This window comes from Monomorium pharaonis, unplaced genomic scaffold (assembly GCF_013373865.1).
Source record: "Monomorium pharaonis isolate MP-MQ-018 unplaced genomic scaffold, ASM1337386v2 scaffold_203, whole genome shotgun sequence".
Lineage (NCBI taxonomy): Eukaryota > Metazoa > Arthropoda > Insecta > Hymenoptera > Formicidae > Monomorium > Monomorium pharaonis.
This window is the reverse complement of record NW_023415476.1, coordinates 1-22,475: the sequence shown is the minus strand read 5'-3', so window position 1 is coordinate 22,475 and position 22,475 is coordinate 1. Positions and strand designations below refer to the sequence as shown.

General features: G+C 29.9%; 2 protein-coding genes across 2 annotated transcripts; both read right to left on the bottom strand.

Moving 5' to 3' along the window:
- Positions 1–1,116: 1,116 nt before the first annotated feature.
- LOC105840097 (fatty acyl-CoA reductase wat) lies at positions 1,117–8,510 on the bottom strand. The gene is given in 12 exon segments (XM_036294399.1): positions 1,117–1,232; positions 1,235–1,257; positions 1,338–1,598; positions 1,676–1,874; positions 1,877–1,959; positions 5,057–5,359; positions 5,797–5,942; positions 6,017–6,262; positions 6,350–6,429; positions 6,432–6,442; positions 8,085–8,270; positions 8,345–8,510. Coding segments are annotated over 11 exon segments (1,599 nt in total). The 5' UTR covers positions 8,258–8,270; positions 8,345–8,510; the 3' UTR covers positions 1,117–1,158.
- A 10,360-nt stretch (positions 8,511–18,870) lies between these two features.
- LOC118644202 (chitin deacetylase 1-like) lies at positions 18,871–20,983 on the bottom strand (the record flags this gene model as incomplete). The annotated part of the gene is given in 3 exon segments (XM_036294398.1): positions 18,871–19,563; positions 19,643–20,565; positions 20,834–20,983. Coding segments are annotated over 3 exon segments (1,307 nt in total), but the record flags the coding sequence as incomplete, so codon positions are not given.
- Between the last annotated feature and the right edge of the window lie 1,492 nt (positions 20,984–22,475).

Below are 22,475 nucleotides of genomic sequence, written 5' to 3'. Positions count from 1 at the left end.
AAATACATATGTACAAAAAATGTTAAACTGTTTTCAAAAAAAATATTTATTTTTATTGCTAAAAAAATATTTTTTTGTATATTAATATTTATAATATATATATATATATATATATATATATTCTTCAGATAGGTCTATTTTATTTTACAATATAATTTTGGTTTTTTTTAAATTGATAAGAAAACATTTGACATAATATATTTATTTATTTATTCTTCTGCATATTTATTGTAGTATTCTTCATGTACACGCACGCGCGCGCGCGCATACATAGAGAGAGGGGGGAGGCACAATATATAACCTTTTTATGTTTTTTTTAAATTATTATATATATATAATAATAATTTAATTAATTTAATAAATAAAAGTACGATGTATATTTTTCTTTTTTTATTTGATTACCTTATAATTACAATATGTTATAATTATAAATATAAAAATTAAATATGGAGATGTAATACACTGGAACCCCGCGTTAGTTGTTCGAAGCTCTAGTCTACTAACACGAGGTGATTTCCTATGCTGGATTTCATTCCTACTCCGTGAAATTCAGGCGTAGCGGCATTGTCATCTAGTCCTCATTTGTGCTACTCGCCTGCACCGAGTGCATATAGAAGTTTCTATTAACGCGGAGTTGACTAATGCGGGATTCCATTATATCAATAACTGTATGAATAAGAGAGAATAAGACAAAGCATGTTTGTAGATTAAAATCTGACAAAAATGACTATAATTAAACAATAACATATAAAGTTTTATAAAACATGCTTTAGTTTATTAAGAATTTAATATATACTTAAACACAAACTATAAAACTTCCATTAAAAAAATGTACATGTAATGTACAATTTCTTTGTATTTTTTTAAGGAAAAAAACAACACGAAGGACATTTATGTGTGATATTTGTTCTTAAGTACATCATTAGAGATACTCATATGCGCATGACTAAAAAAGAACTCACGCATATTGATTCTTTTTTCTTAGTCATTGTGTACGTAAGGTAGGCGTAGAAGGTAACAGGTGAAACGATTATCAACATTTATTTTATTATTCAACATTTCTCTGATTATCTGTGTGTGTGTGGGGGGGGGGGGGAGGAGTGTGTGGGTGTGTGTAATAATTTATTGCTATTAAATAAAAAATTTTTTAACGCATTTCTACAAGAAATACAACATTATATAATTTATTAAGCTTATGATGCCCCATACTAATAAAATCGTTAAAACTGTTACAAAGTATAATGGCACATTTTCAATCTAAAAAAAGGAAGAGATTGTAAATATATGTTTCACGAACAATAGCGATTATACTTAAACTTATATGCAAAAATAATTACTCACCTTCTGTATTCTGTCGTCCTTGCTCTAAGGTCTCCATTGGATCGTTAGCTATATATATGCGCAAACCAGGTATCATGTGTTTGAGATACGATTCCCAATTTAAATTATCCATGTCGAAATTGAAAATCTTGCGATCGGCTGGATTCATACGATTCCAGAGCTTTACAACGGAATCGTTATTGAAGCGCCATTCTTGTGACGAAAAATACGATATAATAGACGAAAATGTGTTTATCTTCCTATATGCTTTCAATAGCCTGAAAATTTATAACCATTAAATTCTGCAAGATTTACTTCGTTGTTCTTTTAGGGGTAAACTCGGTATATCCCTTACATTGGTTTTCGGCCGCTGAGAAAGAGTACAGTGTCGACTATCATAGCAGGTATCATGTGCAGAAATATGACACAAATATCGTGCACGAATTTATGTTTATTTAGGAAAAGCATGTAGTACCAGAGAACATGTGTACTTGGTACCTGCATACCATATATCTCATTTATTTTCATAAATCTTCTCCAGGTGATGGGATTTGGCAAATCGATACGTAATTGTAAATCGGTGTCCTCTCAGTTGCTGGAACATCCGGATTAGCATTCTCGATGCTCAATAGAGTATTTCTAACAAAAATATATATTATAAATACATTATAAAACAAAGTTATGTGTATATGCATTGCGTATGCATTGTTTTGTTATTTAAAAAGGTATTATTGAGAGTAATATTAATAAAACATAAGGATTTTTAAAAAACCTGAATATTATATACAAATTTTTAGAGATTTTTAATTTTATTTAAATTTAGTTTGACATTTTAAGAGGATGCTAAAGCCGTGTGTTTTACCGACATTCTGTATTTATCACTTAATTTCGAATTGAATTTACAGAATTGATAATCCTTTTACATTTTTAAAGTACGTACACAAATGAACCGAGGGACGATTAGATAAAGACCAAAAATGCAAAAAATTTTTTAAATTTTATTTGTTCATAAAAATATTTGCTTCAAAATACAAGTTATGTAGCTTATACATACAAATGAATGGTGTTCCCGAGTTCGGAATAAATTGAGGAATAAGATTATAATCATCAAATTACGATTACAAGCCGTACAAAAAAGATATTTTAAAAATAGAAACGCTTAAATGAATAAAATTTTTGATCACATAAATATGTTTTTTACGGCTTGTAAACATAATTTGACAAATATAGTTTTATTCCTTCTATTCCAAACTGCGAGACACCATTTATTTGTAAGTATAAGCTATATAACTTGTATTTTAAAGCAAATTTTTTCACGAACAAGGATAAATAATGACTCTGCATTATCGACCTCAATCAAGTTTGATGGGCAGTTTAGCATCCTCTTAAGTGAAATGATTTTATCTAACTCTGGTTTTTAAGAAAAATTTACATTCTATTTAAATTTAAGTCTCACATTATAATTTTTGTTTTCTCTCTTATTTTTCTTGTTATTTATTTTGATTATACCCAAATAGAAAAAAAGTCATTTAAAAGTTTAAGATGACATCAAATTGTAGTTATTTCTGAAAAGTGAAGATGATACAATTTAATACTTTATTAAATAATAATATAACTTTTATATGACTATATTTTAATCTTTTAATAACTTTAACTTAGAAAACGTTGTATATACAAAACGCTTGTATATACAAAATTGCTTGCATATACAAAATGATTAAAATCTTGTGTTTTGTAGATAATATTTACCGGTTTCATGATTGTAACGGCTTCATTTAGTCGGTGCAATTAATTGCGATATGAAATTATGAACGTTTATATACACATTTATATTTGTATTCACATATGTAGGGTAAACTCGGGTAAGATAGCCATAGTTTTTTAAAATGCAAAAAACCGTACTTTTATTTTTATTATTTTTTAATAGTGTTTGGTATATTACTTTGCTTGATTGCTATATTACTTTGCTACTACTATGAAGCTTGAAGTATGTAAAATTATCGACATTAAGAGAAAAAATTTAATATAAATTTCTTATTATCAAAATATTAAAACATAAACATTGGTCATCTTTCACAACTTTTAGGGAAAAGATGGTCATAGTATTATAGAACAGTTGGCTATATATAAGTTATAAAATAATAAAAAAAGCGTATAATTTTACTTATTTAGTTTTATTGCTACATATTATCACATATTTAGTTTTATTTTTAAATATTTTTAATATTAAATGTTTACATAAGTTTAGGATTAATTTTACTCATTGTCACTACTAAAAAAAACGTATATAATATATTGAGTTTAACAATTTAAGTTTACAACTTAATTTTTGTTTTAATTCTTTTTTTAAATAAAATATATACATAAACACTTACCCGAAAAGTTATGGGCTATTTTGCCCAAATTGTGAGAAAAATAATCATAGTATTTATTTAAAAAATAGAAAAAAATAAAATATATAATTGCACATTACAATTTACATACTTTCGTTACATGTGTAACATTTATTGCGACAGCACAACTGTAATTTATTCGACATTGTGGCAATTTCTAACAAACACGTGAAAAACTTTGCAGGCAGTCAAAGTAAAAAACATGATATGACATCCACAATATCATTATTTCGAATAGTATACGCATATAAACTACAATAAATATCGATTATCTTTGAAAATAATTACGAGAACACATTATCTAGCAATTATTGAAGAAATTATAGCCATTGGCCATCTTTTCCGTACGGCCATCATACCTTAACTTACCCTATTCGAATGCACATATATTGAGGAAAAATTCCATGTCGCACAAAAAAGACTGTTTGATTTCCATTATAAATTTGCACATTAAACGTAATTTTGCTCAACTCGGTTCATAAACATTTATACATAAACAGACACAAACACTTACTTTCCTCTTGCTTCTAAAAGTCTGCGCATATTCTTATCATGATAGTATCATTTTTGTTATGGATGTCGGAAGTAGATTAAAATTATTGTGAACTATTCAAACAGTATATCTAAATTTTAAAATATTCATAATTTGATTACTTTTTGATCATAATCCAAATATGACTTCTGATAATTATTATGAAATCATTAATTATAATGTCATTGTGATATTACAGTGATTTTTGTTCTACTTGGGTATGCTTGTGCTATATAATTGCTTGCATTGAATTCGTGCTATGAATAACCACAATGTATTCTTTTGTTCTTGTTTTTTTTTATGCTTATTATGCTTATTATGCTTATTATACGTATATGTAATTTTGTCTTCGTAGAAAAATCTTTGTCAGAGTAATTTTATTATAAAAAAAACTGAATTATATATCGATTTATTCTGAATTAAAAAGAATTGTTAAACGCAATTATTTGGGTCATGATGTCGTCGCGACTGTTATGATGATTGTGAATTAATAGCAGTTTAGTAAATATTAAAAGGAACAATATGTCGCTTATTTATTCTTTTCTTACCCAAAATTAAATTTCTATTCAAAAATTTAATATGTGTATAATGATAATAAAAATATAATCCTGAGTACACAAATTAACTTTACATTTAACTTTAATCACTTCTCTATATGTATACACATAAAATAAAAATATAATAATTAGCGCGAGTACAGCACATTTTTGTAATAAAATAAAGTAACGCAAATTGACTTATTTATAAAAATAAATCTGTTTAACTATTATATTACAGGAATATCTACTTTGTATCTTTAAAATAGATTTACCTTCTTTTAGCGGTATCCCAACTTGCGGCGATGAAATGCGAAATGACATAATCAGCGGGCACTATCTCTGCCACTTTGTCAGGATCACAATGTAAAGTACGCAATAAACCTATAGCACTGCCCATAACTACGCCCACCGCTCCGTAAAAATTGTTAATCCATCCAGGCACGGGCTCTTCAACCGTTGATGTTACAATCGAAGGTCGTATGATACAGACTGGAATTCCGATACTGTATTGTCTAACAGTATATTCAGCAATCGCCTTTGTATATGCATACGAATTTGGCCATTTACCTAGCAATCTATATTCATTCCATATACAAACACACATTTAGGTATATGAAAGATAACGATTAAAATTATATATATATATATATATATATATATATATATATATAAAATCTATAATTGAAGATATACCATATAAAAATTTTTTATCAGTGTTTTTATGATCAACTGTAGAATAAACAAAAAAATAAAAATTGTATGTTTACTAAAAATAGTGTGCAATATTAATATATATAATGAAGTGCATGTTAAATAATTTGAATAATGCTCGACATTTAGTCTTATAATTTTTTCACTTCAGGATATTCCGTACACGGTTACCGATAGTTGTCGGTTTGATAACTGTCATTGCGCATATATTTTCATATATCAAAATACATGCGCAACGACACTTATTGAACCGATAACTATCAGTAACCATGTACGGAACAGCAGCCCTGAAATTACTTACGTAGGCGCGAGTTTGTCCAATTGTTCATCGTCCAAGATGTCAAGTAAAGTTAAGACCTTTTCCGTTTCTATAGGTGGAGGATAAAATTTTTCTTCAATAAAATTATTTACACAATAAGAAAATGCAGTGGATATATAGACGAATGCCTGGAAAAAATTAAAAATCAAATAAGTGGAATTTTTCCAAAAGATGAAAACCTATGTGATTCTTTTTTTCATACTTTTAAATTCGGCATTTCTTTAGCGAAGAGAAGAAGCTGCTTCGTTCCTCTTACATTTATGTCCACCGCGATACGAATTGATTCATTAAATCGTACAGTTGCCGCCACATGGAAAATTACGTTTACGTCTAAAAGACATTTTCGATTTTCCTCTGATAATCCGAGATCCAACTTGCTTAATTCAGCTTCTATCATTATTACTTTTTTGTTAAAGTTAGGCTGCTCTTTCTTTAATCTATCATAAATCTAAAAAAAATTTTAACAAGTAATAAATTTTTTTATCAAATTACATATTTATTTGAATCATGCTTATTATATATATTATCTACTAACAATATTATCAAAATGCTCCTTGAATCTTTGTTCAGATGATTTATTTTTTTTTGCTCTCATAAACATGTATAGCTTCCTATGTCCGGACAGCATCTAGAAGTATTTATTTTTAATAAAAAAAATTATTAAACATACATATTATTAAAAAATTATTTTAAAAAATATATATAACTATTATAACTTTACTTAATCTGCTGAAACTAGAATTATCTACTAGAACGGTATAATTTAATTTTATTATTCAGCATTAAAAATTATTTTGTAATTTTATTTGTTTATTTTTACGTACGAAACGTATCTACACATAAAAAAACAAAAGTTTTTGCTGAAGAATTTAAAAAAGTAAATAGATACAGATCTAAGAACTGGTTTGTTCGGCCATTAAAATAATTACGTACTTATGGCATTTAAATTGCTTACAATGTCGAAATTTTTTCAATATTTTCTCGTTATACTTGAGCATTTTATATACAGTATTCGACAAAAACATTAGCATAGGTGCAATAATTGCTATAAGGTAGTAACTGTTTTTAAAGAAAATAATAACAAACTTATTTATTTATATACTATTTATATTTGTAAATATTTTTATTTTATACTTAATATTTGTAATAATACGTTTAAAAGCAAAGATTTTTATTTTTGTAGCTATACTATTTCTTAAAAACATCTATAAATACATCTATATTAAAAATACACTTATAACCGTCATAAACGTTATAAACGTTAGCCCGTTATTACATTCTATTTGCATTATTCATTATAAAACAAGAATTTGTTATAAAAAACGCATTGTTTATTACAAAACAGGGATAAAATGACTTAATAGCATGCTAATCATCATAAATGTGTTTGAATAATAATCATTCAATTATGTTAAGATATCCGAGGACAAATATATTTGTTTTTTAATATTTTTTTCTTGTCATTATAGTTACATTTATTAATGTCAATTTCCACAACACGTCATATAGAAAGAAGAAGCACTCATCATATTCTACACAAAGTAACTTTACACGATCAGAACATTCTACACAAATACATTGTATACAAAAAACTGCACGTGAAAAACTGTGCACAAGAATTATCCTTGAATTAAAAATTGCACATGGATATACGGACAGTTTTTCCATGCAAAATATATCCGTGTGTAATTTTTAATTCAACGATAATTCTTGGGTACAGTTTTTTAACGCACAATTTTTTTGTGTACAATATATTTGAATAGAATATTCTGATCGTGTACAATTATTTTGTGTAGAATATGATCAGTGCTAAAGAAAATGAATATTTTGTAGAAATATAGATCATTCTTTATAGTAGCAACACGCCACACTGTGTCACATAACATTTTCATTTTTCAAATAATTTTTGAATAAATTTTTATAGAGTTTTTCTAAGTTTTTTAAAAATATACTTGGCTAATTTTATTATTTTTTAATTTTTATTTATATAATGTTTAAAACGATGTTTATTAAATTTCTTTACGTCTTAAAAAAAAATATTTATTAGGCCAATCATATTGATCTCAAAATCATTTTTGAAAGTACGCGTTTATGTACTTGGCATATTTCTTTTACTTTTTTAAAGTTTTTTTCTATTCAGCATTACAATTATTTTATTAACAAAATTATTTTTGAATATATACGTATATAAAATTAAAATTTTATTTACTTCAGAAAAATTATTCTTTTCGTATATACACTGAAATCTTCTATATTAAAACATATTTTACCGTAATAATTTCTCTATTAGAAGTATGCCGAGGAAACCAGAACCACCTGTAATTAGGACATTGCTTCCCGCGAAGAATTGGGGAATTTCGCTTAGACAATTATTACTATCAATATCCTGAACGTTCGACATGTCTAACATGTCTTCAAGGTAGTCTTTGCTTGTTCGCGTCATCTCACTGGCGTTTCTAGGCACAGAAATGGAAAATATTCTTCAACTTATTCGAGTTTACACTTGCGAAATTGATAGATATAAATTTACAATTTTCAATTAATGTTGCAATACTCGATTGTCGTTTCAGGGAATTGGTAAGTAATTCAGCTTTCTATCAAATCTAGTTTTTTTATCTCTTTAACTCTGGTAACGTATAAGGAATGCTTCTCCCGGAATGCTTCTCCCAGAATGCTGATCTAAGACCTCGAGACTCGTAAAACGAAAGTTGATTAGGTTCTTTATAACTCGTGATACGATAGAGGTAAACGTGGTAACGCGACCACAACCGCACTTCAACTGAAATAAGGAAACGAACGAGAATAAATGTGAGCAGGCGACATGTAGAAGGGGGGCATTCTATTAACATTGAATGCAGGTACGTATCTGACAAGGTAGAAGGAGATGATTGTTTTAAGGAAAATCCTGAGAAAATTACATTGTTTGTTGCTTTTTAATGGTCTACAGCACAATGACTAAACAATAAAGAAACTTTAACCTATGCATATGTAAATATATACATTTTACATTAAATCCTTTAACTGAACATATTCAGCTCGCTACATAATCAAAAGTGTTTTACATTTTATATGAGATGTTTTCATTAGCACTAACATAAGATTATACTGATATATAATAAACTGTCTTTATTATGATTAAGATATTTAAAACATATTTTAAACAATAACAGATAAAATGATAAGAAAATGTATAATAAATTAGTTTTTGTATAACAAAATGTATAACAAATTAGTTTAAAGTAAGTACATGAATATTGTTTTATTAAATTTACAATTTAGCACGTACTTTATAAAAATAGATATTAATTTGTAATAAAAAAAACTAATTTTATTGATTATTTGTGATCCATAAATGTAATGTAATTTATCTTAGTTTAATTGTTATAGATTTGTTTTCCTCCATAAGCTTTTTTTACACAAAATACATTATAATATATTTTATTACATTTATGAGCAGAAAATTATAGATTTGAATTATCTAGATTATTTCTTTTATGATAGATTTTAATACATTTGATTTTAAAATATCTCTCATATTATATTTACATAAATAAATATTATTATAAAGTTAATAGAGTAAATAATCTTATAAATTACAGGAATTTAATTATAATTGCAAATTGAGTAAGAAATTGTTTTTTTTTATTTTCTACATCTTGTTTATTTTTACCAGTATATAAAAAAATATAGAATTATGTAAGGTATGATTAAATTAAAATATAAAATTTAGTTTAAAAATCTAGAATAATAAGATCGATTTTTAGAATAAAATTTCGTTGGACAGATACATTTGTATATAATATTTAAAAAACATGGCTAGCTTGAGAAAATTATTGATTATCTAATTTTTTAATGTAATAGTTTTACAGTTTTTTAATTTAATACTTCAATAGTTTTTTGTTGACAAAAATTATTAGCTTATTGTTAACTTTTATATATAATTAATTTAATATATATAATTAATATATATATATATATATATATATATATATATATATATACATATATACATATATATACACATATTTCTGGAGCATTGTAACAAACGAAAAGAACGATGTGGATCTCGTTAAATTGAACAATTTATATTATAGCCAGCCAGGAAACTGCCAATAGTATGATTTCAAACGATAAGCCATCTCGTTGAGACATGCTAAGAACAAAAAACAAATTTTTTTATTCAGAATTTAATATGGCGGACCGTTATGGAAAGTAAATGTTGAATTGTCTGAAACTTTCAGAAAAGTTTGTTCTTACCATACTGATCAATAATGAGCACGAAGTTCTGAAATAGCTAGTTTTTGAGATACGTTAAAACTTGTTTAAAAATACGTAGAGATAATTAACAGTTGAAAAAACGCGTTTTTATTTATGGCATTTATGCAGTCTTGGCGCTAGGTTCCGTCGAACTTTGACACCGTCGATGGTTTCTTGCTCCTAGTGCGGGGTCATATGCAATGCAAACTCAGTTACAATACTATTTGCAAATCATGTTTAATCATTATAAACTATTACACGTGGAAAAATGCAAACATGTATATGATGTGGTAAAACTCATAACAATAAGAATCAAATAATGTTACATAAAAAAAAATATTATTAATTTGACAAAATTTTCCAATTTAAAATTCCAAAACCTTTAATTTAAAATTTTGTCAATTTAAGAATTTATGCATTTAATTTAAATGCACAAATTTCAATTCAAGTATTTATATAGTTACTTGAAATATATAAATACTTGAATAGACAAAATTTAATTTAGTTGGAAAATTTAGTCAAATTAACATTTCTTTCTCAGTGCATACATTACCATTTTAAACACATTTTTATTATAATAAATAAACAATGTAAAATTAAAAACGTGAAATTTTTTAAATCCTAATTTAACCTTAGAAAGTAAACAGTATATGATTAAATTTAAGGGAGTTCCTCTACTCAGGCTTGGCACAACAAGTAGCACAGTGGTTCAAGTAAAGAAAAATATTCAAATGACAATTTTCTTTTTTTGCTATATATGGTCTAAAGTTAATAATGGTGAATATAAGAAAAAATTTGGCTATAAAGTACTACTTTCATTACTAAAATAATTTTTTTTTTTAATTGAGAATAAACATTTTTTACTATTACATTACCCTTAGATAACTAAATACAACAATTTGAAATTTTTATTATATTACTAGCACACATTTCCCACACTTACGTGCTATTTTACTTCGATTATTGTAAACTTTTTTTATCTTATCAATTATTTCACTCAAACAAGCAAGTGCATTGTTTCAAAAATTTAACAGTACTTTTTTAAGCTAAGATGTATCGTTGTAAAGTTTCATTAACATCTGTTCACTACTTCTACTTTAATACGACAATAAAAACTGAAAAATCCTGAAAATTCATCGATTCCCATAAGAGCCCATGTTAATAAAATATTTAATATCTAAATAACTAGCTAGTTCAGCTTTCTAAAATTTTGTCAGTCAATTTATATCACTAATTTGAACTTCTTTATAAAGTTTCATGAAAATCTGTTCATTTTGATTTAGCAGCGGAACTCCCTTAATGGAAGTGAATGCTGACTCTTTGCGTCTTAAAAAAGCGTCGATCGGTTATGTAATAAAAATATTCAATTCATCAAGATTTAGCACACATTAAAGTGTTACGAAAAGATATGTTTTTGTTATGCTAGGTGAAAGTGAAATAGACGTTATTTCTTATAATTTTTGAGATAATCAATTTGATAGTGTTAGTTACAATTACATCACATGACGGGAACACATACAAAATTGAGTCTAAATCGGAGAAACGTGTGGCCTCGCAGTCATTTGCGAGACCCAATTTGCTACACTATGTATTGACGATATGTAATGTTTTGGTATTAGAAATGCAGAATTGAGAATTGCGAAAATATCAAGGACATCAATCAAGGACCTCATGCGCACGAAACGTACTGAAACGTACTTGAAACGGCTTTTCCCACTCAACGGACCACCGTAAAATATCAAGAACACGAAACTTTCCCTTTCGCTTGATACGTTATTAAATATAACATTTTTACAAGATATTTAATACTTTTCATGTAAAAACATATATTACATTATCACTATCAATATCATAATCGTATAAAGGACCAATCAGTCTAACGAGTAATTGCGGCATTACGCGGCATTTAATAATTTAAATTCAATTTTTCATGTGTTTCCGTCATGTGACATAACTTTTATTTGTTTGTCTCAAAGACTATAGAAATAATGTCTATTTTATTTTCTTCAAACATAACAAAATAACTCTTTCGTAATATTTTTCTTTGTTGCAACTCTCCAGAACTTCCTATATAAACACACACACACACACACACACACACACACACACACACACACACACACACACACACATGCGAGCGTGTATCTACAGACTCATTATTATAGAGTTTAATAGTAATATATTACTATTGATATGTATTATTAAAGCTTATTATCAGAATTTATTAATAATAATAATATTGATTTCTACTAATTTATAAAAAACCGCACTTGGACATAAAATTTGACGTTAAGTTAAAATTTGTTTTTGTAGGTATTTGTCTTTAATATAACTAATTCACTTGCAAAACATGAACGTTTCTTGACATTTTTATTATCGACGATTAACTATAAGTTTTAAATTCCAAATGTATAGTATCATATACGTATCATGCAATAGCGATTTTTTCAACACAATTTAGTCCACAGTTACAAATTCTTTCGCAATTAACTTGCAATGGTTTTTGTTAGAATTACACAAGAGAACATATATTGTATTTATAAATAAATTAAAGCGATCACGCTTCAATAACCACAAATCCGACCACGCTGGAAAATTATGTATAACTGGTGGCACTATTGATAGCGGAATTTAACTAGTTATACAGGGTGTCCCAAAACATGTGGGTCAACGCTTGTGAAAAGGTAGAAGGGATTAAAATGAACATAAAAGTCCAATATTGTCTTGGGTTAGGTCCACCAATAATCGAGATATTAATGTAATTTGCAAATAATCTAATTAATTTCTATTGTAATTGTAAACAGTAAATTAATAAAAGCTTAACATACATTTACGATAGACTTCTTCCGTGGCTCAAGCGGATTGAGCTCTTTCTTCGGCACGCTCTCATTCACATAATTTGAAAAATATCTCAATTATTGGTGGACCTAACTCAAGACTTAACCAAAGACAATATTGAACTTTTATGTTCATCTCGATCCCTTCTACTTTTTTACGAGCGTTGACTCACATGTTTTGGTACACCCAGTATACACATATGTAAGCAAAAAACCGGTTGATGACGTTTAAAGAATCTTGAACCTTAAACAGCTGACATATTTACAATCAAGTTGATTTAATGTTATTCAACGTTATTCAACGTTATTACATTTATTGTAAGAATGTTAAAAATAGTAGCTTTTTTTAAAGAGCGTACTATTTATTTTAAGAAATATTATCTGTTTTTTATAAATATATAAAAAATGTTATATGCAGCAATTTTATAATCCATTATTTTTCTGATAATTATTTACTAGAGAAACATTTCAAATTAACTCTACTTGGCCAAATATTATCAAAATTATCCTCCTAAGCAACTACCAATATAAAAAAACCGACGGCAATTATTTAAACAAAAGTTATAAACAAAAATATTTGCGTGGAAAGTCGACAACCCATGTGGAACAAAACAATTATAGACCTCGTTTCCGACCGTAAACACGAGTAGATGTGGGGTGGACCTCGCTTCGCGTGGAAAGACAAAAACTCATGTGGAACAGAATAATTATAGACCTCGTGTTTTCCACGCGAAGCGAGGTTCATCCCACACCTCTTTGTTCTTACAGCCTAAAACGAAGAGTTCTAATTGTTCCACAAGAGTGTTTTTTGTTTATTACTTTTGTTTAAACAATTGCCGGCGAATTTTTTTATAACAAAGATTGTTTAGAAGAAATGGTTTTAATAGTATTTGGTCAAATTAGAGTCATTGTGTTTCTCTAAAAATGTTTCTCTGAAAGTAAATAATTATCACTTTTTTCTATTTTAGAAGAACAGATCAATTTCAGCCTAATGTAACTAAATATAATCTTAAGAAATTGAAATGTAAATTTTAATGTGTTAAACTTTTATTTTTTATAACTGTGTTAAACTTTAGTTTTTATAACTTTTTTAAATAAAATAACTTTTTTTGCTTCTTCTTTACTATTTTTCTTATTAACTTCTTTTTCTTAGAATATACCTTGTTTCCAAGTGTTGCATAACATAAGATATAATAAAAATATTTAATATGATTACATTTATCGTGGTCAAAGGTGTTATTAATAAAATTGTGTTAATGGACATTTATGTTATTCGTTTCTTCAAATGACTTAAAGCGGCATTCACATTCTTATTTTAAATCGTTTCAAGTACGATTTTGAAATGCTGTATGTTCACTTCATTACTTGACTGGAATCTCAAGATCACTTCATCCTACTAAAGATCCGAGCAATCTTAAATATAAGAGTGGACTATGGATATTGCTCCTAGTCTTTATACGTAATAAATTATGAAGCATTTCTGTAAAGTGTTTATTTTCACACTTCTGATTCTTTTTGGTATTATTTTTTATTATTGTTAGCGTAAATAACAATGTCGAAGTTTTTTCGGAATACTACTAATAAAATCTATTCATAAAAATTGCGTAATTCTTGATAATTTCTTACATTTATTATCGTCGTTATCGATTACTTTGATGGCATAAATTTCAAATTTGGAAAATCAATAACTTTTTCAACATTACTATGTTCTTTATTTTTGTATAAAATATTTTATTCTTATCATTTCACTAAATTAATATAAAATTTTATTTCTTTAACAGTTAAAATTGCTTAGATGGCAGCAATAATCTAAAAAGTATTTTAATAGAGTCTTCCTGATTTTCCGATCATCGATAAAGTGCCACTCTTGGCGTTTAAGAAACATAAGTAAAACAGAGTACCACTTCAATCCTTCGAATAATATATATATATACATATACATACATAAATGACTGATTGTCTGTTGATTTCCAAATTTTTTTGTTCAATTTAAAAAGATAATTTAAATTGTGTTAGTTTAATTTGATATTAAAGCAATAAAATATATAGATCTTAAACTAAGTTGTTTCTTTTTTGATAAGGCATTTTTTGTGCATATTTTAGTCTTTTTTCATATATATTTGCATGCATATTTTAACATTTTGGGTGTACATATAATCCGATGTATAATATTACAAATTTATTTATTAAAAGGAATATATTATTTAATACACCAAAAAAAATCATATTTTCAACTTAAGAATATACTACTTAACTTTAGATTATTTTTAGATCTAAAATACGCGGCAAGAAAATTTTTCTTAATTTAAGACAGAAATTCTCTAAAAGGTAGAACAGTATCATATATTCTTAACATGTAAAAATACATATACTTAATATAAGAATATATATACTTAATATAGTAAAAAAAATATATATATATATATATATATATATATATATATATTAAATGGGGAGGAAAGGTATTTTATTTAATATTTGAGGGTATTAATCACGTATGATGACATAAAAAACGTTTTACAAATGGACGTTTGCTATTTATTAGAAGCAATATGTGATATAGAACGTTTACAACTAGATTTTACTAATACATTAATATTAATTTAAGCCCTTATTGGAATGTATGTATATGCTTACTAGATTTTATTAATATACATTATTATTAATTGGAGCCTTTATTAGAATATTGCTTACAAAACTTATTTACATCACCATGATTTGGTGACCATAATTTTTTACTTTTCACTTTGCCAAATTAATACTGCTGATGTAGAAGGTGCATGTAACTTTGTATAAAACACATTCACTAAAATATATTTTATTTTTTAAAATTTTAAAAAACGTTGCTAAATTTCAATTAAAGAATACATTGAGTTTAGCTCATTGTATTATAGCTATATTGTTTAATGTGGCAGCGCATTTTTTATTAAACTTCTTTTATTTGTCTTAGTATCTTTTTTATTCATTTTTTTTTAAAGCTAATTTTTTAAGGATAAATAATATCTCTCCTTGTATAACAGGCGTACTTACTAGGCGTACTTTCAACTGGAAAGGAAACCTATCTTGCAATCTTATCTGAGGAATTCTTTTATTAATTCTTTATTTAAAGCGAGTAGTCTTTTTATGTTTATTAATTTTTGACCTAAGAAAACAAGACAAAAATAACTAATACTTGTAACATGCAGTTTTTGCATAACAAAATAAAACACAATATTTTAAAACACATGCAACAGTGTAAAGATGAAAAGATAAAATATGAGAAAACAAAAGCCACTGAATAACAAAAACATACAATTTTATGTACATAAAAAATCACATACCTACACAGAAAAAAAATGTAATACAGCCAATAACATATGTGATTGCGGGCTGCCAACTACATGAAATACTCAATACAATAATATTTGCTATTAATGCAAGTACAATGTTGATACTGCAATAGCATATATTATTGTATTGAATATATTTTTAATTGGCAGCCCGCAATAACATATCTTATTGAATATATTGCATTTTTTTTCAGTGTATGCTTACAGATAAGAAAGCATGCATAAAAAAAATTGACATTATTTTGATTTTAACATGTAATGTATATAATATATTATAATTCTAAAATTAAATTTAAAAACCATTAATTTTAAATTTTATTATTTATTGTAATTATTGTAAAATCATTATAAAATTGACGCCTAAAATAAATGTTAATGCTATAATTGTAATATTAATGAGAATCATTTTAGCACAATTATTGTTGAATATATTTTCAAAACTATTATCTTATAATAATTATTGTGAAGCTGCATTATCTGGACTTATTCTTTGGCTATTTGCATTTTGGCTATTAGTTATGTGTGTTTAAACTTAGTTATTATACAACAAAAAAATTTTTTTTTAAATAAAAAAAGCGTTTGAAACAACATGAATATACAGGTAGTTAAGTTAAATTGGATGGAAAATTATAATACATGATATTAAAAAAAAAAATTTTTTAAATATGTATATATTTCAAGTATTTCATACTTACTTATAAATATTTCCATCAACTCATTAAATCTTCTTTTTCAAGCCATTCAATTAGTTCATAATCCATTTTTGAAAGACAAAAATGCAGAATACTGCATCTTTTTGTGTCTCACGTCACTTGGAAACGTAATGCGCATTAACTCATGCCTACGATGATTGCGATACATACAATATATGTGCAGCATTAATTTATTTTAAAGTTTATTGTAATATTAATCAAACGTATAATATTAATTAACCCGACAATATGCAAGAAACGAACATGTACTGACGTTATAGTACTGCATCGTCGATCGACGATTTAATAAATAAGCACATTAATTTATGCTGGCAAGCATAATTTGTGGCCTCTGCTTCTCTCGTATCTCTTCAAATTTTTTTCTACGCAACTGTATTAATAATTATGCAATCGTATTACGCGGAATTTTACATGTTATATTGATCAATTACTTTATTGTTATGTTTAGTATGCATTGGCCGAAAAATTTATACGTAGTAATTTATACATATAAATAATTTATGCTGTAATTTAATAACATTGTTTATATTTTAATACTTCTTATTTATATATAAAATAAATTCTGTTGTACATATAAATTTTATAAAAAATATTAGAAATAAATTAATTTATATAAATTCTTTTGATCAAAATAATACATTTCTTTTTTTATACTATTATCAATATTAGATTTAATACATCATCTTTAAAACGATACCATATGTTATTTTGCTATGCATAGATGATTATATTGATCTGTAATTCTCGATCTTTCTCGAGGAACAGATATAGCTAGCGCATGCACGCGGTCCATTTGTTTCTTTAATCGTGACTACTGCTAATCAACTATTTAAAGTATTATAAACACATACTACACCTATACGCACATTTATGATGTGTTCATTCATAAATTGTGCACTCAAGCTGGATTTTTAAAATGTTATAACTCGACAAGAAATCAACATAACAATTTATGACAGAAATAGATCATCTATATTTTATAGAGACATATAATATAATGCAAGGAATAAAATCCTGAATCATAAGATACAAAAACAAGTCTTGATACAAAAAAGTATTATTAAACATCTAAAAAATGTATTAAAAAATATTAAAATAAGCGCAGAATATGCATTTGTTCAACAGAAATATTATTCAAAAAATGATAATTGCTAGTAAATAATAGCCAAGTAAATTTAGCCAAAAAATCAAGACATATTTAGACAAATATTAATAAAAAATACAAATTAATACTTAAACATGAATCTTTAAAGAGTTATATATTACAGTAAATATTTAGAGTAATATCAACTATAGATTTAAATTTATGAATTTTATAAAATATTATTTAATCTTTTGTAACTTTAAACTATTTGTACGTGATATTGATCTGTTGTATTAAAATCTTATTGTATTAAAATTTAAACTTTTTATTCTTATTTGATTTATTATTAATTATTTTTATTAATTCTATCATCTAATCAATTATTGTAGCTATTACAAATACATTGCATATTGATTGCGGGGACAGCCAATATGTAATACCCACATGCTATTTTTTGTACGTATAGTTTTTATTTGAAAACATAAGGACACTAGAAATTAATTACTTAGAATGTTGCGCTTTGTTTAAATTCTTAAGAGTACATGTTCAGAGAGGCACGGAATGATAGGTATATTCAACTTTTCGTCTTTTGCTTCATCGGCCCGCGAGCTTCCGTTGTCGTTCCGCACACAATTGTCTCTAGAAAACAATGAGGATGAGAAAGGGAGGGCAAGGATCTGGTAGTTATGTACAAGTGGGATTATCTCGTTTCCGTCGAGCATCGATTTTCGAGAATTGTATCTCTTAAGACGGTGGCTCGCCGTTCTCTCGTCTGGCGGGCAAGAGAGAATAGAACTTTTTGCCCGCGAATTTCGTCGACGATCGTACGCGATGGCGTTTCCCACGAGAAATCGTACGCGATCGGCCTCGCGACCAAATGCGGCGATATATATTTTACTGATCCTAATTTATATAAATAATAATTATTATAGTCGAGTCGCGGAAGAGAAACCGGGCGCAGTGCGTTTTCCCCTTGCGAAAGCAGCGGCGCTTCACTCCACTTTGATATTAGTGTTACGACTTGATCTTCAAGCGGCCAAGATGACGCTTTCTAATCGTGATAAGACGATTCCGAGATTTCGCCCGAAATCACGCGCCTCAACGCGCTCGTCGCCCGATTGCTTTCTCCGTGTCTTTCAGAGCTGCGCCCTTGTTCCTCGGCTCGCCGTGGTCGATTACCACATTTTATCCGACGTGATTTCCGGACTTGCCGGAAAAAAAACGATAGATCTCTAATAACCGGATCGCACGGCCGGTCGGCGCGTCGACGCGTCGTTCGTTTTACGGATGATGGATCACTTCCTCGCGGAGAAGCCATCGCCGGTCGGATCCAGCAGCCATGGATAGTTGTTAGGGCACTCCATGCAAGTGAAGAGACGCAGCGTCTCGCCGGGCAGCTCTCTAGTCGTCAGAGGGCAAGCGTTAGGCAACGAGCAGTAGGGCAAACCCTTTTCATCACAGGTCTCTTTCCAGTCTTGGAAATCTCTGAGCGCGGAGAGCTCGGTGGGTTGTTGCATCCACTTGATCACCTGAAAGGGAAGCGAGTGCGTGAAACTTCTGTCCTATAATGTATTAACGATTGTTAAAAGTGCAAGTTTAGTCTCTCACCTGAACCATAGTTACAAAGTACACATCGCTCCTGGCGATCATCTCCTCGATGAACTTGATCAACTCATCCTTGTACTCCTTCTTACTTTTCAGCCAGGACGCATGGAAGTGCAGACCGAGAGGCGCCCGGTTGCTGTTGAAGTGCCTGTTGAAGTTGTGCCTGAGCAGACGAGCGAACTGCTCGCCGGTCTGAATGTTGGAGCAAGAGTCAACCATGTGACAACCCGGCAGGGACTCGTCGAAGGTGGGATCGTCCCTGCGGTCCAGTTCGTTCATCACCATCTCCCAGACTGGATGCGACCTCGACGGGCAGTTACCACCGTTGCCGTTGCACTTGTGGGGCATTCTGAAGTACAACGTGTACGGCCAAATTGGCACACGTCCCAGGGATGCGGTGATAGAGGCGTCGTACACGAAGAACTGATCGGCCATCATTTCGAACTGCTTGTTACCGCCGACCCTGAGGTAAGGAGCCCGCACGCCAATGATGGAGCCGTCGGTGATGTTGGCGAAACGTTCGATGATCAGCCTGGCGCCGGCCATCTCCGCTAGCCAATCATCGTACGTACCCTGGCTCCAATATTGCGGATCCTCCTTATGCGTCAACGAGAATACCGCGATCTCGTGACCGCGTCGATGAAGATCCTGCACCGCCGAATAGTTGGTGTACTTGTGGGAGACGAAGAATGTACCGCGGATTTGACAACCGTTCGGGTTTTGACGTTGCCCGTTGAAGATCTCCTCGTAGAGATCAATGTTGTCCACGTTCACGGCGCCGTTGAAGGTGATCGTGATCATCTGCGGCACTTGCTGGGGATCGATGTTGCCGGGTATACGGGTGCCGTCGGCCGAACAGTAGCAATCGGGCAGGACGCATTGCGTGGGATCGCAATCCGGGGCACGGTTGGGATCGGTCTCCACGGCTGCAACGCGCATTGAGTTTTCAGTAATCGATCATATCGATTAAAATATTAATATCACTTTCTTATTTAAGTAAAATTGTACTTAAATCGCCGTTATATACGAGCTATCACAATGCTGAAGCTATCGAAGTATCATTATACATTTGCTTAAACAATTATTCGATTCCATTGCACAACACGATTGTAATCTCTGGGATTGGCTCGTGTTAGCACCATTCGATCACGGTAGGCGAATGTATGTACATACATAGTACGTTGCAACACTTACTGCAGGCGTTCTCGTCAGACTCGTCCTTACAGTCGGGCTTGCCATTACAGAAGAGCTCCTTGTCGACGCACTCGCCGTTACCGCACGACAGTTTTCCCTCCGGGCAGACGGGTTCGTCGGTCTTGAGGATGGGCAAAACCTTACGCGGCTCTGTAAAACGCAATCCCCATTAGACCGCGTGGCGCTTATCAAATTAATTACCATTCGTGATGTCGAGCAGGCGTGGTAGAGGAATTCATTCAAACATCAATAGAATGACCATAAAGTGCCCAGTACGAGTAAAAGATTTATTACTTTAGTTAATTTAAAGTGATTAATTAATTAAAATTTGTTCGCAACTTTATCAGAGCGCATTTCTCTTCACTCTCGGTATCGTTAATTAATACCGAAATAAATAAATAAAAAAATGTTCGTAACAGATGTTTTTAACGGCCGGCTACCGAATATTGCATGAGAACGCGTATATCGCCGTGCTCTACATAATTCACGCGAAAGACCGGACCGGCGGTATAATCGAGGCAATTAGGATTTCATAATAAGCGCTTTATGGCCAGCTACTGAATATATATGAAATTCTCACTGCCGTTGGTGCGCTAGGTAATTCACGTGACAAGCTACAGGTGTAATCAAGGCCCGAATGTGCCACGGCATATTCCCAGTTTTATTTACACGCAGCAGCGTAGGAACCGTGTATCGTTCTAAAAGATGCAAAAATACAAAAAACGATTAAGCTGGGGGGAGGTCGTGCTGAATTAATTCGTGCCACCCCAATTTCCGCAGCCTACCATGTCAACCTTAGCGACCAGTAACGCACATCAAATCTCTACTCTTTTTAACGCGCGGTGCGGAGTATATACAGGTACTTCGAGCTCTCGATCGCAATTCTTTCGAAAGAAAGGGTTTTAACGGATGCGCGCTCGTTCCTACGCCACTGCCCTCTGAGTGCTTTTTCCAATTTTTCTTATTTCGTCCCTTCGTCAGAATGGCTTTCGTCTCGTCTCGTCTCGTATGTCGTATCCTTTTTTTATTTTTGTCCTCTAGTCTTTTTTTCTATATTTTGTGTTCGACTATCAAGTGTGCATTTTGTCGGTCAGTCAACGTTTCTCAAAGCTTCTCATTTCATTGGCCACGCGAAAAGGATATATACATATATTGTCTCGTCTCCTGCACCTCTTTACCAGGTTCTTTCGCAGGAAGACCATTTGTCTTTCGCTCAGCGGCGATTCCGAAGATAAACTTTGACTCGACATTTGTCTGCCTCGTTGACTGGCAGCGATGCACGCAAGCCGTTATTCGTATATAGAATGAGGAGAGAGTTAGAGAGGAGAGAGAGAGAGAGAAATGAGCTTTGAAAAATTGATAGTGCAAAATCTATAAAGAGAAAAATGATGTTGTGAAATTAAATTAGAGCGTTCAAAAGCAGCCGCCCGCTGAGGGAATTTGCTACCTCCGGATGGTGGATGTCTCTGTATTTTCAGACATTAATTGACGAACGTAAAATTGACAAATACATTCTTCTATTCAGGTTTATTCGCGTTGTGAAGACTCCTTCCACTAGATCCATCTGTCATTTTGGAAATCGTGGACTCTTTGCAATTGTAACTTATCAGCTCATGAGAACCGGTGTCTTGCAAAGCAGGAA